General features: G+C 34.9%; 1 protein-coding gene across 4 annotated transcripts in view; it reads left to right on the top strand.

The window, feature by feature from the left end:
• Positions 1–1,808: 1,808 nt before the first annotated feature.
• Positions 1,809–13,515, top strand: part of adgrg2a (adhesion G protein-coupled receptor G2a) — a 64,471-nt gene continuing 52,764 nt past the window's right edge. For all 4 annotated transcript variants that reach the window (XM_073940730.1, XM_073940732.1, XM_073940731.1 and 1 more), the window contains exons 1-2: positions 1,809–1,952; positions 7,432–7,532. In XM_073940730.1, coding sequence (XP_073796831.1) covers positions 1,882–1,952; positions 7,432–7,532 — 172 coding nt within the window. In that variant the 5' untranslated portion in view covers positions 1,809–1,881. The remainder of the gene's footprint in view (positions 1,953–7,431; positions 7,533–13,515) is intronic.

Genomic DNA, 13,515 nt, shown 5'->3' with positions numbered 1-13,515 from the left:
TGAGAAGCTGCTGCACTGGCCATGGACAAGTGGAGAACATGAGACTGAGTCCAGTGACGCTCCAGGGAGTCAACTGCAGCTCTGCACAAGATGTTTGGCCAGCGGAGAAATTAAAATGGTCGTGCCCAACTGAGTGTTATTTTTCAAGGTTTTTTTTTCTTCACTCACCAATCGGTGAAGTTTTTTTTCCCTCTCCCCTGTCGCCTCTAGCTTGCATGGTTTGGGATCAGTAGAGTTACGCATCGATAAATTTGCTCCTCAGTGTTTAGACTCTCAGTAATGATTTTAAACCACACTGAACTGAGCTAAACTGAACTGAACTTAACTTTAACACTGAAAAAAAAACTGAACTACTCTGTTCCAATTTACTATGACCATTTATGTGAAGCTGCTTTGATACAATCTACATTGTAAAAGCGCTATACAAATAAAGGTGAATTGAATTTATTGAATTAATAATTTTATTTGAAACTACATCCAATAAAAAAGCAGTTATTTAAAATTTTATTAAATATATAATGTAATTTTTTAATTACATTTAATAAATGCTGCCTTGATGAACAGAATAATTTCCTCAAAAAAAACATGAAAAAACTGACCCCAAACTTATTCACTGCAGCAACTTACGAACGCCAAGCTTAAGCATTTCATTCATGTCTGTATTTTGAAGATTTTTTACTGAGAATCATATTTAATTTGGATGAATATACACAATATTTTATTTTTTCCATGTTTTCAGAATATTTCTGATCGAAGCTGAAATTCCCACTGAAATATAGGCCTAATATATCTATATTTAAAAAACGAAGGACGGCTTTATAACCTGACATCCAATTTTCTGATTCTCACTGTAAAAAATATCCGTAAATTAACAGTTTTCCTTATTTTGAGATTCAAGTTTTAATTTGTTTTATTTATGCTTTTTAACCTTATAAAGTTGGAAAAAGTGACTTTGATGAACATCTTTAATAGTTTAAAGTAGGATATTGTCTGGGTTGGTGTTGTATATTATGCTGCAAAAGCCTTTGCAATAAGTTGCCAGTACATTTTCTGTTATTTTACAGATTCATTTATTAATTTGTTCTTTATATTATTATCAAACAACTAAAATGTCAATAAAAGTCCCTTTGTTAAACTGTAGAAGTGAATTTTCAACATCAAAAGTCGACAAAGCAGAGATCAAGATCCCATTATGAAATTCACAACAGTAAATAGACACAATATGGAAACTGATTTTTTTGTGTGAAAATATATATACAAACATGGTAAATGAGTAGGCTACATATTTAATAAAGTAATGCATCTGCAATCTGCATATTTAAATATACAATTTTTGAAATCTTGTAATCAATGTCATTAAAAGGATCTACAGTACAAGGCATGTGCAGTAGAGGGGAACTAGTTTTTGTTTACATTGCTTATTTGCAATGTCTTGCCTTAAAATTTGACAAACCCATCTCACAGCATTTTAATCTCATTTCATTCGAAGCCAATAAATAAAAATTCCAGGTAAAATTGTAACCTGTACATTTATTGATCTTTTCAGCCTTGATGATGAAAACGTTCACCTGTGATGCAACGTAATTAGGCTATAGCAGAGATGGATAGGCTACTACAATAACTATCTTGCTCATGACAATGAAAAGCTAGGCTACATTATTATAGATGCTGACTGAAAAGTCACCAAGTCACAGAGGAAGGCGTGTCATCCTCTTATTGGAAACAAGTTCTCACAATAATGGGAGTGTCGACATTTTTTCAACCCTAAGAGCTGTATTTTAGCTTTCACCTGAGTTTAAGCTGATTTCATTGTTACTTTTTGTTACCTGTTTGTGACCACGTCGATCAACAGCGGGATTTACTTCACGCGGGTCGGTTTGGATGAAGTTAAGAGCGGGAAAAGACTCGCGAGTTCAGGATGTCTTCAGGCGCAGTACGCACGAAGTCAGCAGGTGAGTGCGAGACTACAGGAACAAATTCAGACAACTGTAGCCTAAATCAAAAGTAAAATAAATGGTTTCATTGATATTTGGTAACATGAAGAAGCTGTTTAAAAGTTTATGCACAACACGACGTTTAAAATAAACGTAAAGGTAAGCAGAAGTAGAAAATGAGAAGTTGAACGACAAAACACATTGATTGACAGGTTTTGGTGATGTGACGCGTCACGCACTCTATCTAAAGCTATAAACAAAAATGAGCTATTTTTTATTTATTATACCTAAAATGTTGGATTAATTGGGGTCCTAATTATATATATGGTTTAAAATGTAATCCATAGACCACTGGAATAATGGTGAACAGTTGCATGACTTTAGATGAAAAAGTTTTCCTTATGTCATACAGTGGGCTACACTGAACTAAATTAAACCAACATAAATGCTTGTAATGTACATATATATATATATATATATATATATATATATATATATATATATATATATATATATATATATATATATATATATATATATATATATATATATATATATATATATATATATATATACATACAGTTTAATTATTAGCCCCCTGTTTATTTTTTCCCCAATTTCTGTTAAATGGAGAGAAGATTTTTTTTCACCACATTTCTAAACATAATTGTTTTAATAACTCATTTCTAACTGATTTATTTTATCTTTGCCATGATTTGACTAGATATTTTTCAAGACACTTCTACATGGCTTAAAGTTTAAAGGCTTAACTAGATAGGTTAGGGTAATTCATTCATTCACTCATTTTCTTTTCGACTTAGTCCCTTTATTAATCCAATCACCACAGCGGAATGAACGTCAACTTATCCAACACATGTTCTATGCAGCAGGTGCCCTTACAGCTGCATCCCATCTCTGGGAAACATCCATACATATTTATACACTACGGACAATTTAGCCTACCCAATTCACCTATACCACATGTCTTAGGACTGTGGGGGAAACCGGAGCACCCGGAGGAGACCCACGCGAACGCAGGGAGAACATGCAAACTCTACACAGAAACACATCTGACCCAGCCCGAACCAGCAACCATTGTGCTGCGAGGCGACAGCACTACCTACTGCACAACTGCGTCGCTAGGTTGGGGTAATTAGGCAAGTTATTGTATAACAATGGTTTGTTCTGTAAACTATCAGGATTTTTTTATTATTTAAAACTGCTTTTATTCCAGCTAAAATCAAACAAAGACATCCTGACAGACAAACTGCGAAAATTTCCTTGCTCTGTTGAACATCATTTGGGAAATATTTAAAAAGGGGAAAAAAATTCAAAGGTAGCTAATAATTCTGATTTTAAAAATATATATACATACTACTGTGATGGATTCATGGAAGGGTAAAGTGATGAGACACTGAAAAACTTTAAGATCATTTCAAGTTTATTATATATACTGAGGTTTTATTTTTCAGACAGACCGATGGATAGATAGACTGATAAAAAGATAGACGGATAGACAGATTAATATACGTGGGGTTTCTTGACAGGTAAATTATTTCAGCTATGAATGGAATTTGATGTTGAATTATCTTGGCTTTTGTACCCTCGGTTTGGCAGGAAATGAAAAAAATATATATGCATTAAATATCAAAAAGTCTAGAGCAGTGTTTCTGTCAACTGTCTTTGAAATACAGTCTGAAGATTATCAGCACATTTAAATCCTGTCTATCCAGTTTGCATACCAAAAACGTCAATAACACACTGTATTGATTTGACTTCTTCAGCCAGCAGGCTCTTTAATCTGATATGTTTTACATCTAGATTTATGAAGATAAAACAATGGCATAAGCTAAACCTATTAATAACATCCACCTCTGCACAATGGGCATAATGTGATGGGGAGTATTGCAGTTTTGAAAAAAATATTTCCATTTGTTTTCCTAGAACTCTTGACAATAACACAATCTACATACAATCATGCAGTTAGTGTTACTTCCTCCTTTTATCTTTTAGTATACATGTATAACAAGTCTATTTTAGTATTAGATGCAAATAAAAAAGAATTAACATGGAGTAATACAACATATATAGATATACACTCACCGGCCACTTTATTAGGTACACCTGTCCAACTGCTCGTTAATGCAAATTTCTAATCAGCCAATCACATGGCAGCAGCTCAATTCATTTAGGCATGTAGACATGGTCAAAACGATCTGCTGCTGTTCAAACTAAGCATCAGAATGGGGAAGACAGGGGATTCAAGTGACTTTGAACGTGCCATAGTTGGTGCATAAACCACTAATATACTGGGATTTTCACACACAACCATCTCTAGGGTTCACAGAGAATGGTCCGAAAAAGAGAAAATATTGTTGTTGCCTTGTTGATCCCAGAGGTCAGAGGAGAATGGCCAGACTGGTTTAAGCTGATAGAAAGGCAACAGTAACTCAAATATCCACTCGTTACTACTGAGGTATCCAAAAGAGCATCTCTGAATGCACAACCTTGAGGCTACAGCAGCAGCAGACCACACTAAGTGCCACTCCTGTCAGCTAAGAACAGGAAACAGAGGCTACAATTTGTACCCATCGTCTGATGGCTGCTTCCAGCAGGATAACGCGCTATGTCAAAGAGGGAATCATCTCCGACTGGTTTTTTGAACATGACAATGAGTCCTCTGTACTCAAATGGCCTCAACAGTCACCAGAACTCAATTCAATAGAGCACCTTTGGGATGTGGTGGAATGGGAGATTTGCATTATGAATTTGCAGCTGACAAATCTACAGCAACTGCAAGATGCTATTATGTCAATATAGACCAAAATCTCTGAGGAATATTTCCAGTATCTTGCCAAATCTATGCCACGAAGGAATAAAGCAGCTTTGAAGCCAAAAGGGTATCCAACCCGGTAGTAGCAAGATGTACCTAATAAAGTGGCCGGAGAGCATATGACATATATCTGATTGTGATTTCCAAGTAAGCTCTTAGTTCTAAAACATCTCAAATAATTAAACTAAAAATATAAAAATTATACCCAACATACAGTAGAAAGAATCTTTAGTGAAATAGTCAAACAGCAAACTTTAACAATGAATGAATTATGAGTATAAAAAAAAACTTTCCTAAAAAAAAAAAAAAAAGAAAACGAAACTCTGTGGCACAAACTTTTAGCATTTACATTCCTAACAAAGTCTGTTTAATTCATTAAATCAAACACAACCATTTATTTGATAAACCCTAGACACAGATAAACACTAGATAGATTGACAGCATTTAAACTTAGTATGCAGTGATTATAACATATATAAAACCCATTATACAGTATCACGCTATTGTTCTAATGCATATTACCTTACTTGTAGCACTTTTAGACATCCTGAGACACTAATTAGAGTCTGAACATTTTAGTGCAGGGTTCACCAAACTCGGTCCTGGAGGGCTGGTGTCCCTGCAGAGTTTAGCTCCAACTTGCCTCAGCACACCTACCTCGAAGTTTCAAGGATACATAGTAATAGCTTGATTAGCTTATTCAAGTGTGTCAAATTAGAGTTGGAGTTAAACTCTGCAGGATTTCCACCAGGAATAACTCCGGTGACCAGTGCTTTAGTGTAACTGAAGTATTAGTTTTGTTTGTTGTTTTCCCTATTACTGAACTACCTCACAAAAGTCTTGTCACCTATGCAAGTTTTAGGAACAACAAATAATAACTTGACTTTTAGTAATCATTTGGTATCAGAAATTGGCTAATTTGAAAGGCAAATGCCTCTTGATTACGGTTATTTTACCAAAATAATATAGTATCATGCTTTGATTTTAAACTATTTAATTAGGACAGTAAGGTCAGACTTAGCTCAGACAAAATTCTTGTTACGTAACAGAACTAATGTATAGTATAGAATTTAAAGTCATGGTGCAGTGGAACAATAATTCTTATTGTTTATGACTCCCATTAGCTTGGCAACTGCATCTATACATCTCTGCAATGACTCAAATAACTTATTAATAAAGTCATCTGGGATGGCAAAGAAAGAGTTCTTGCAGGACTCCCAGAGTTCATCAAGATTATTTGGATTCATTTTCAATGCTTCTTTCTTCATCTTACCCCAGACATGCTCAATAATGTTCACTTATGGTGACTGGGCTGGCCAATCCGGGAGCAGCTTGACGTTCTTTGCTTTTGGAAACTTTAATAGGCAGCACAAATGTCTTGATACCCTAACTAGAAGTCAAGTTATTATTTGTTGCTTTTGCAACTGGGATCATATGGGATTGTATGTGCCAAAACAAAAAAGTTTCAACACTGACAGCTATTTGAAAGTCATTTCGCATTATGACTAAATCCATAATAATTTAATTACAACAGTCAGTTGCATTGAGGTTAATGGCAAAGCTAATGCACAGCCAGGTATATTAGACGTTACATTTAGTATAATGTTTAAAAAGAGAATGTTAAGGTAGATAGAAAGAAAAAGAGATGATATGTGTGAGTTCCTGAATAAATAAAAGGCCAGACTGATTTGATAAAAGGGTGCCACTTTACATTAGATAGAATTACAGCCTCATGTACAAAGTTAGTAAAGCCTGTCTGCTTTTGTCTGGACAGTAAACCAGAAATTCATCAGTCTTATTCAAACACCCCCGCACATCCATTTAATCACTCTCAACAGCAAAGCATCTCAGTCTGTCATATTACTTTAAACCAGCCTCAGGCATTTTACGTTTCCTGTCCTTTCCATCTTTAAATCAAGTAAGACTTTTATCCCTTTTATAGAGCATGGACTTTTGCAGGACACAGCAAACTCCTATTGGACAGGACTTGAGTGCACATTTCAATATCTTTCAATTGTCCTTTTGTGTCGATCATTAATAAGTGTGTAATATAATATATGAGTTATTCTAAGTTGTACAATAAGGCAAAGTATTGTCTGTGTTTATTATTCTGAAATCACTTTGCATAAAACTGTCTGCAGAAGATTAAATGTAAATTTAATAATAATTCAGAAATCATTCTGTCTATAATTTTACAAGATAGTCAAATGATGTGGCATACACCATGGCATTTGCTTAAGCCTCTCAAACAATGCCTCTCTTATAAAAGTTAACACAAATATAGTAATGCTAGAATTTGGAAATGATACAGAACATAATCAAACATGAAAATATTGTAATTTTGCAGAATACTATTCATAGAGATTCAGACAATGCATTGAACAGTACGCATGAAACATGTTTGTAAATTATTGTACTTCCAACGAATGTAACCTACTATATAAATAACTATTTTGATAATAACAAACCCCAAGGAAAAGCATTAGGCCATAAATGTGTATTCTGAACACAAACATGGTCCATTTTTATTTCATGATGTCTGACACTCTCGAGTTTCACAGCAATACTGATCTTTTCCTAGTTACACCCTGCTATTGTGTTAGATGAAAACAGTTTTTCTTTTCGTTCTGAAGAAAAGTTTTCTTTTGTTTTTTTTCTTGGAAGGATGCTTTACAAGCATAGCAAGCACCTGAGTGGACGATACAAGAAGTCCAAACATCACTTTGTTTGGCTCCTCTGTCTTTGGATTCACCTTCTGCCTCAAGGTTAGTACAATATACTGCAGTTTTACCAACAAGAAAAGAAAGAAAAACTTGTGATATAAAGCAGCTTAGACGGGAATCATCTTACTGACATTTAAAGTGACCAGCACACTTTGTTTTTATAGTATTTAGACTACAGTACATTTGCATGAAAAAATGAGCCAAAAACTAAAAAGGTTTATTATGTGCAACTTTGAGAAGTGTTTTGTTTATTCTTGATCACATAAATCCACAATAAATGGCATCATTTTCAATAACTGGCATTCAGAAACCCACTTTTAAAAGTTTTTATACCCCCAAACTGCTTTTTTACTACAAAAGTAAATGGCCAAAATCAGCGTTGAAAGGGTCATGATTTTCCCTCACAATTGAGCTCTTTTGAAAATTCAGTAAAAATTTGAAGTTGTAATTGTTCTCATAAACACAAAATGAAAACTCGGTCGTTTAAGGACACAACAGTATTGGGGGGGTAATGCATAACAAGTAACGTGAGTTACGTAATAATATTACTTTTCCAAGTAACAAGTAATGTGTTACTTAAAAAAATTAAGAAATAAAATTTGAGGTACTTTTTTTAAAAATCTAATGTGAGTTACTTTTTAGTTTAATTGATTAGAATGCACTCAATGAGAAACATTTGAATGTTCAATTATCTATATACAGTACGGCATAGCTCTGGGTTCAGGAAGTTCTCAGAAGATAACATTATCTTAAATTATAACTTCTTTTTGTGTTTTTTTTATGTAAATGAAGGTCCTACAGTGCATTGTTAATTGCAGAGCTCATCTATTGAAAAACAAAATGAAAAACCGGCCTCTGCAGAGGTAAGAAAAAGTAATGCGAAAGTAACTCAAAAGTAGCGTAATGCATTACTTACCATAAAAAGTCACTAATGAACGCAACTAGTTTTTGAGGAGTAACTCAATATTGTAATGCATTACTTTCAAAAGTAACTTTCCCCAACACTGGCCACTAATAATGGGAATGCATAGTTGGCAACCCAAAAATGACTGTAAGTGTGTAAGTAATCTGATGGCATGTTAGATATTAAATGAGCAGAACATCACTTATACCCACATTTGGGAAAGATACTACAGATAGAAGTGTTATTTGATGTGCAGGAACGTCAGTAAGAACTTTTAACGTGTTTAGTGTATCTACAAGGATGTGTTAGGCAGGCCCGTTAGGCAGGAGGGTTCAGATTGTTCGGAAGACCCAGCCCTCACTGACAAAGGTCCAGAATTTGTCCCATATGGGGTAATTTGCCCTACTTGACTGCTTGAAAATAACACATCAAAAAAGGATTTAAGATCAAGCCGAATTCTCTATTGGCTGTGGCTTCAGCGTGACTTCAGCTAATCAGTTTTGGCCAGTGCTAACAAATATTTTTCATGTGTCCAACATCTACCTGTGCAAGAAAACATACTATTGGAGCCATTTCTTTTTTCTCTTATTGTGTTTGGACAGAATAGGTTAATTGGATGATTTGATGATTATTAAGGTCCAATCCCAATTCTATTTTGTACCCCTACCCTTCCCCTTCCCCTTGGCCCTTAAAACCAAGTGTGAAGGGAAAGGACTTCAAAATTTACCCCCAAGAGTTGGGACAGCACTACAGCACCTGCACACGTCATCAGATGTCATCGCAATCTCTTGCTTCATATGAGATCAGACGATGGCAACTACTATTGTTATTCCAGCTGCATTATTTTTTGGTATTTATCTTCAGAAAATCACTGAAGGCATATATTATGTTATCATAACGATATAATTTGGCAATAAGATCATAACTGTACTGTGCATTTACACAGTGGCCATAATTACATTCGTAATTACACAAAAAACAACATTAACATTATACCAGACACTGTAAAAAGCTCATTTCCAGCCACTAGACATTACTGACAAGGTATTTGAGTGTAACCGAATGTTGTGGGACTGCTATATTGGAGTTATGATTGTGGATTATAGGTTGCGAAATTTAGCGGTTTTTATTTGAGCTTGTTAAGAATATGATAAAACATGTGCTTGTTTGTTGCAAAAATTCGTAATAGTGACAAAAATATTCTAATTTGTGAATCTCTTTACTTCCGGGTGCTGCTATCCTGCCATTGTGGCTGGTGTATTCTGAGGAATTTTTCTTACCCCTTGGTTTCGAGTTTGGTCCTGAAAAATCTTTGTTCAAAAGTTTATTTACCCAATCCCTTTAGCCCTACCTTCAAGCTAAAGAGAATTGGGACACCCATACCCCTCACGAGAACGCGCAAAAGCAAGGGATAGGGGTAAGGGGAAGGGCTAAGGGGTAGAATTGGGCTTAGGCCTACAGTAAGTTTACATTTGAGTAATTATTGTATATTATTTAAGTTTGAGTATTTGCTTTTTGTATATTATTCGTTTTTGAGTTTTGCTTCATTGTTTTGATTTTTAGATCGTCAGTTTGTATGTGGTGACGGGTGCTACTAATTAGCAATGAAGCTATTTCACTGATTTGACGGCACAAGACGTGACAAAATTAAAAGATGAAAAAGGTTTCACTACGTACTCACAAACTCAGTTGCTTGCCCTTGCTGAGATAGCAGCTTATAGAGCAAAATGCAATATATACACACACAATACATACAATCTGATGTAAGAGAACTCTTCTTTTGCTACAGTACTGTTTTTAAATAGAGAAAACATTTTACAAGTAAGTTTTATTGTAAATCTTGGACCTGGTTCTTGAAACAAAAAAATGACCCATAAAAAGGTTTTAAGCACCAAAAGCAGCCCATATTAAATTTGATTTGAATACTATTTTGGCTAAAACAGTCAAAACCTATGGTTTTGATGACCATCTAACAAGCGAATTCAGACTAGTGCCTCAAATGTCACTAAAATGCAGTATTCAAATTTCATAATTCAATAGAAAATGAGGCATATAATTACAAAAAAGATCCACTTTTTGAAAAAAAAGAACCACTACTTTCAGCAGTCACTCCTTTCACCAGACGATATGATAAACTAATTCACTTTGTGGGAATTCAGCAATTGACTCTGTTTGGCCAAGAAAAAAAATAGCCTAAGTTTTATTAATTTTGGGTGGATTTTGAGTTGTTATTGGGCTGGAAAATCTTATTGGACTTAGGTACCCAGCCCAAAACAGATACAAAGTTTTTAGTTTTTAGTGTTTTTATGCAAACAGCATCTAAGATTGTTATATTTCTCCTTGACAAATTATCTTTGCATAGATAATTAGTTGTTTAAATCTGCTATTTCTGCATGATGAAAGCACAGACAGAGAAAGAAAGAGAGACTGCATTTGCCTAATTGCCTGCCAACACTTCTGTACAAGTCTATAAAACTTGTTCAAGTAGTAAAATGATTAATAGCATTGGAAGGATGCTGTAAATTGCAAACAGGAGAAACTGAGTCAGCTGTGCTGAAGAGTCACTCTATGCTGAAGAAAGCTCACTATATTTTAGAGGACAGTGTTTTATAATATCATTTTACATTCTGATCACGTTTGGTTCAGATTTAATATTAATTACTAATATTACTAGGAGAATTCACACACCCCGGGGGTGACTGGCTGAAGGAGAACAAGAGAAAGAGTAAATGAGATAATGTGGAGTCCAGTGCCCTGCAGCATGATGGTCCTCTTACCCTAATGAATTAATTAGTACTGATCACAGTGAGGACTAAGCGATTCAGACCATTTCTTTCCTCCTTCCCCAAGAGAAAGCACTAACACAACACTTAGAGAGCAAAGGTTGAAAGTGTCTGATTGTGTTTCGAATCATAACAATGAGCACTAGATTTGGTGCCAGTATTTTCTTTCAAGTAATTAATGCTTGTATTCAGAGGGATTCATTAAAATGATCAAAAGCAACAGTAAAGACACTTCAAAATGGATTGTTTTTCTACTTTCACATCAAAGAATCTTGTTAAAAATGTATATTATATATCCACAAAAAATTTTGCATGCAGCACATCTGTTTTCAGCTTCGATAATCACAAGAAAGTGAACAAGAGTCAGAATCTTTTAAAATAAATCTTATATTTGCCATCACCAAAATAAGTTATTTTTGTTCACGGTTAAAGCATAAGAGATTAATGAATGTAAGATATGTCTCTCAAAAACATAAAATTAATATTTCTATTTTATTTTATTAAGAATTTTTCATTTAAAGAAAGCTTCATTAATGTCCATGCTTTATGATTCATACAAGTCAAAGGAAGAAGACTAGCTAGAAGCTAGAAGCAATGTCAAGTTCACTGCCAAATTTGCATTATATATTTTGTGTTAATAATTTAAAGTGCAAAAAGATAGAATCACGAAAGGTATATACAATCTATTACATCTTCAAAGATCACATGCTCTAACCACAACTCTGCTGCTATTTGGGGATTTCCGCCTGGATTTTGCCTACCCAAATTTAAAGCTTCCCAAATGCACATAAAGAGGTGTAAATGCAAAAATTTTGTATAATTTTAAAGAAAACCCTTTGAATTTTCATAAAACACTATTTAAAGTGTTTAAAATAACTGTATATGTCATCTGTGTTATGATAAACATCTAAAAAAAGAGGCGCTTTTTGTATTTTTTTATAAACTCAAATTTGAAAGTGTACCTTTTTTAGTTCTGTGTGGACTAGCGTGCTGTAATTAATTTTGGTGGTTCCTGCACATGTCTGTAATCATAGGAAAAAAGAAAAATGTCTCTACCATAATCTATGCAAAAGTTATTGTATTCCTACTGATGAGAGGTGCTATACAAGCCACAGGGACCGATCCATGTTTACATATTTCACTATTCTTTTGTTTGATCAAACATAATTCACTGTGTTTGGACCACATCAGACATATAAAAGGATTACTATGCACGTCACCTCAAAAACAGAGGAGAATGGCCCTGAAGGGCACAGCATAAGGTAAGAGATGACAGCTGTCTGTGCTATCTGGGGCTGCTTATTGATCATGAATGTATTGTTTTCACTTCTGCGCCATGGAAACACCACAATTCATTCAACAACTGTTTGGCATATGAATATAATTCAGTAAAACGAATGCTAGAACTGTATGAGCACCGTCAAGAGCTTTCATTACAGCTATAACTTGTACATGTGTCATATAAAAAAATATGAAAATGAACCAATGTAAAATACCTAGCTCGGGTATCCAAAATTCTGTGTATTTAAGTGTAAATAACTTTTATACAGTAGGATAAAAACCAAAGCTGCATATGTGCATAATATATAGATTCTACACTTTCAAACGACACCACTTACGGGGGTCTGGTGCAACGCTAGCCCTTTAAATCTGAAAGCGAAAGTGGATGACGTCACGGACCCGGTACCGGGTCCACAGAGTTTAAGTAGAACGTGTACGGTTAAAAATAAATTAAGAAGATAACTAACGTTTCTACATGCAAAACCCAACTGTTGCTCTCTATTGAGCTTTTTATATAACCGTTAGCATAATTAAGCAAAACAACTGATTGGTGGAATGACTGGATTTTGCCAGAGTAACCCCTCTAGTCTGACATCCACCCACACGCTCGAGTGCGGCTTGAACCTGCGATTTCGTCATGTGAGGTTTGACCTCTAATGAGGAGGCTAAAGGACACAGACTCTTGCATCTGTCACCAGAACACCCCTTGAGATCAGTAAAGTGAGGTTTACCAGCAAAGCACTCACCAGCCAGCCTCCGTTACACTTGCAAAAATATGAAGCGCAGCAGTAAATGACTGCATTCTAAAGGACTAGAATAGAATCTTTTTGAAGCAGTTACCAACACTACATATGGGGAGAAGGGTCTGGCTGCAGAGTTAAACCTGCATCTTCAGGCTTGCACTCTCGGGCTTGCAGGCTCAAGCAACCCACGCTTCCTATGCAAGTGACATAATTTACAATCGACACCTGCACCTGTAACATTACTTAAAATCAACACAAATAAACCAAAAGTAAGTTTCCAGTTCTTTTGCATTGCCAGTGACGACGTTGTCAAA

Source organism: Danio rerio, chromosome 24 (genome assembly GCF_049306965.1).
Source record: "Danio rerio strain Tuebingen ecotype United States chromosome 24, GRCz12tu, whole genome shotgun sequence".
NCBI lineage: Eukaryota > Metazoa > Chordata > Actinopteri > Cypriniformes > Danionidae > Danio > Danio rerio.
The sequence above is the reverse complement of the archived record's forward strand: the minus strand, read 5'-3'. Positions and strand labels throughout refer to the sequence as shown.